The sequence below is a fragment of the Mirounga angustirostris genome, unplaced genomic scaffold (genome assembly GCF_029215605.1).
Source record: "Mirounga angustirostris isolate CCGP_5_RB_7025 unplaced genomic scaffold, mMirAng1.0.hap1 SCAF_9, whole genome shotgun sequence".
In the NCBI taxonomy this organism is placed as follows: Eukaryota; Metazoa; Chordata; class Mammalia; order Carnivora; family Phocidae; genus Mirounga; species Mirounga angustirostris.
The window spans coordinates 71,785,516-71,789,695 of record NW_026991717.1 but is presented as its reverse complement, the minus strand read 5'-3'; the positions used below and the strand labels follow the sequence as shown (position 1 = coordinate 71,789,695).

The 4,180-nt window shown below is 41.8% G+C and overlaps 1 protein-coding gene across 1 annotated transcript; it reads left to right on the top strand.

Moving 5' to 3' along the window:
• Positions 1-1,892: 1,892 nt before the first annotated feature.
• Positions 1,893-2,833, top strand: LOC123842042 (olfactory receptor 4E1). Its single transcript, XM_045871480.2, has one exon. It carries the CDS (start codon positions 1,970-1,972, stop codon positions 2,831-2,833), a length of 864 nt encoding a protein of 287 aa, XP_045727436.2. The 5' UTR covers positions 1,893-1,969.
• Positions 2,834-4,180: the final 1,347 nt, after the last annotated feature.

Genomic DNA, 4,180 nt, shown 5'->3' with positions numbered 1-4,180 from the left:
GGGCTCCCTGCTCAACAGGAAGCCTGCTTCTCCCTCTCCTACTCCCTCTGCTTGTGTTCGCTCTCTTGCTGTTTTTCTCTCCTTCAAATAAATAAATAAGATCTTAAAAAAAAAAAAGTGTAAAAGGGTTCCCCTTCACAACCTCTCCAACATTTGTTGTTTATTGCCTTGTCGATTTTTGCCATTCTAACTGGTGCAAGGTGGTATCTCAATGTGGTTTTGATTTGAATTTCCCTGATGGCTAATGATGTTGAACAATTTTTCATGTGTCTGTTAGCCATTTGTATGTCTTCTTTCGAGAATGTCTGTTCATGTCTTCTGCCCATTTTTTCACTGGATTATTTGGTTTTTGGGTGTTGAGTTTGAGAAGTTCTTTATAGATTTTGGATACCAGCCCTTTATCTGTAGTGTCATTTGCAAATATCTTCTCTCATTCCGTGGGTTGCCTCATTGTTTTGTTGACTGTTTCCTTTGCTGTGCAAAAGCGTTTTATCTTAATGAAGTCCCAAAAGTTCATTTTCACTTTTGTTTCGCTTGCCTTTGGAAACGTGTCTTGAAAGAAGTTGCTGTGGCCAATGCTGAAGAGGTTATTGCCTATGTTCTCCTCTAGGATTTTGATGTATTCCTGTCTTACATTGAGGTCTTTCATTTATTTAGAGTTTATCTTTGTGCATGGTGTAAAAGAATGGTTGAGTTTCATTCTTCTGTATATAGCTGTCCAATTTTCCCAGCACCATTTATTGAAGAGACTGTCTTTTTTCCTTTTCTTTTAAAGATTTTATTTATTTATTTGAGAGAGAGAGAGAGCACGTGAGAGGGGGAAGGGTCAGAGGGAGAAGCAGACTCCCTGCTGAGAAGGGAGCCTGATGCGGGACTCCATCCCAGGACTCCAGGATCATGACCTGAGCTGAAGTCAGTTGCTTAACCAACTGAGCCACTCAGACGCCCAAGACTGTCTTTTTTCCATTGGATATTTTTTCCTGCTTTGTTGGTGATTAGTTACCATAGAGTTGAGGGTCCATATCTGAGCTCTCTATTCTGTCCCATTGATCTATGTGTCTGTTTTTGTGCCAGTACCATGTTGTCTTGGTGATCACAGCTTTGTTAATAGAGTTTGAAATCAGGCAACGTGATGCCCCCTGCTTTGTGTTTCTTTTTCAACATTTCCTTGGCGATTCGGGGGCTTTTCTGGTTCCATACAAATTTTAGGATTGTTTGTTCCAGCACTCTGAAAAATGCCATTGGTATTTTGATGGGATGGCGTTGAAAGTATAGATTGCTCTGGGTAGCACAGACATTTTAACAATGTTTATTCTTCCGATCCATGAGCATGGAATATTTTCCCATCTTTTTGTGTCTTCTTCAATTTCTTTCATAAGTGTCCTGTAGTTTCTAGAGTATAGATCCTTTACCTCTTTGGTTAGGTTTATTCCAAGGTATCTTATGGGTTTTGGTGCTGTTGTAAATGGAATCGATTCCCTAATTTTGCTTTCTACAGTTATATCGTTAGTGTATAGGAAAGCAACTGATTTCTGTGCATTGATTTTGTATCCTGCCACATTACTGAATTGCTGTATGAGTTCCAGTAATTTGGGGGTGGAGCCTTTTGGGTTTTCCACATAAAGTATCATGTCATCTATGGAGAGAGAGTTTGACTTCTTCTTTGCCAACTGAATACCTTTTATTTCTTTTTGTTGTCTGATTGCTGTTGCTAGGACTGAACATTCCTCAATTTCATAAAAACCATCTATGAAAAGCCCACAGCGAATATCATTCTCAATGGGGAAAAGCTGAAAGCCTTTCCCTTAAGATCAGAAACAAGACAAGGATGCCAACTCTCGACACTATTTTTTCCTAATTCTTGACAGAGTGTCCAACAGAGAAAGTGGGAGAGGCAAACCTACTCAATCAAACCACTTCTGTGACATACATTCGGCTTAGAGGCTTATCTGTAAATCAGAAGGTACAGATGGCTGTGTTTGCCATGTTCCTCACTTTCTGTGTCCTGACACTGATTGGGAACATCCTCATTGTCATAGCTATTATCTATGACCGCCGGCTCCATACCCCGATGTATTTCTTCCTCAGTAACCTGTCTTTTATCGATGTCTGCCACTCCACGGTCACTGTCCCCAAGATGCTGACAGATACGTGGTCAGAAGAGAAGCTCATCTCCTTTGAGACCTGTGTCACCCAGATGTTTTTCCTGCACCTCTTTGCCTGCACCGAGATCTTTCTCCTCACCATCATGGCCTATGATCGGTACATGGCCATTTGCAAACCCCTGCAGTACATGACAGTGATGAAATGGAAAGTATGTGTGCTGCTGGCTGTGGCCCTCTGGACGGGGGGCACCATCCACTCCATATCGCTGACCTCCCTCACCATCAAGCTGCCCTACTGTGGTCCTGATGAGATTGACAGCTTCTTCTGTGATGTGCCTCAGGTGATCAAACTGGCCTGCACGGATACACACATCATTGAAATCCTCATCATCTCCAACAGTGGGCTGATCTCTGTGGTCTGTTTCGTGGTCCTCGTGGTGTCCTACGCAGTCATCCTGGTGAGCCTGAGGCAGCAGATCTCCGAAGGCAGGCGGAAGGCCTTATCCACCTGTGCAGCCTACCTCACCGTCGTCACACTCTTCCTGGGACACTGCATCTTCATCTATTCCCGTCCATCCACCAGCCTCCCGGAGGACAAGGTGGTATCTGTGCTTTTCACCACTGTTACCCCCCTCCTGAACCCCATCATCTATACTCTTAGGAATGAAGACATGAAGAATGCCTTGAACAAGTTTATGGGGAGGTTGGAGGGGAGAGGAGAAAAATGACAATGTCTAAGCTCTCAAGAGACCTGGTGCTCCACATCAAAGAAACACCTTGCAAAGAATAAGTCACCTAACATTTATCAGGCTCTGTGACTTATAAAATTGTCTTCTCGTCCAATATCTGACAATCATAGCAATAGGATCTTTTTAGGATCTTCCATATGCTGGAAATTGCTCTAGGCACTCTGCATTTACTCCATCCTCACAGCCACCTGTGAGGTAAGTATTATGCTTGTTTACAATGATGGAACTAAAGCTCAAAGAGAGCTCAAAGAGAGCCAGTGGCATGCCCAGCTAGGAAATGCTGGAAGCAGGCTATTAAGCCAAGTATATCAACACAAACTCATGCTATTTTCATGACACCATGCCGCCTCTCCCTGCTGTTGTCTTAGGGTGATAACTAACATTTAAACGAACCTTCAGATTGTTGGGCAGCACTTGACTACATCATTCACTCAGATGCTTGCCTAAATGGCTCAGCAAACACTGGTGACTCAGACCAAGTGAGTTTGCTTATGAGTTCAGTGATGTAGAAAGAAGACTTTGAGTCATTGAAGGTACTGATATCCTCAAGTGTCCAGGAAAAATCTGCCATCAGAGCAATGAAATGGGAATATCTTATTATTCATTCATTTGACAAATTTTTACCAAGTACCTATTATGTGCTAAGGACCAGGCTTACAATCACCAAAAAAAAAAAAAAAAAAAATTTAGTCCCTCCTTCATGCAGTTTAGAGTCTAGTGAAAATAGGAAACAAAAATAGAAACAAATACATTTTAATTACAGATCATAACAAACCCTGTGGAAAAACCCACTGAATGCTGATAGAGAGTTTTAGAAAAGACTGTCTTCAGAGTGGGTAGGCAAGGAGGGTCTCTTTGACAAATGACATTGAAGCTAAGATCTGAAAGATGAAAAGGAGGCAGTCATGAGAAAAGACAGGTGATGAACGTTCTAGCAGAGGAAATAGCAGGTGTTAGGAAAAGACCCTGGCTTGGTCCAAGCAGTGAAAGGGTAGAGTGGTTAGAGCTTAGACTTTAAGGCAGAGAATGGTGAGAGGTGACAGTGAAGAGGTAAAAAGTATTCTTTTTATACTTTCATGTTCTCTCAAGGGTCAACCGACTTTCAAAAAGGTGCCAAGATAATGCACGGGGGAAGAAATCTTTTTAAATAGTACTGGATCATCTAGGTAGATGGGAAAAATTAATCTCAACCCTCATCTCACACCTTGTATCAAAGTAAACTTAAAATGGATCACAAACCTAAAATTTAAAGCTGAACTGTAAAATTTCTAAAAGAAAACAGGAGAAAATCTTTGAGACTTCTGGGTAGGTGAAGATTTCTTAGGA

Excerpts from the sequence above, each read along its gene's own strand:
- LOC123842042 (XM_045871480.2), top strand. The coding sequence starts at position 1,970 with ATGGCTGTGTTTGCCATGTTCCTCACTTTCTGTGTCCTGACACTGATT.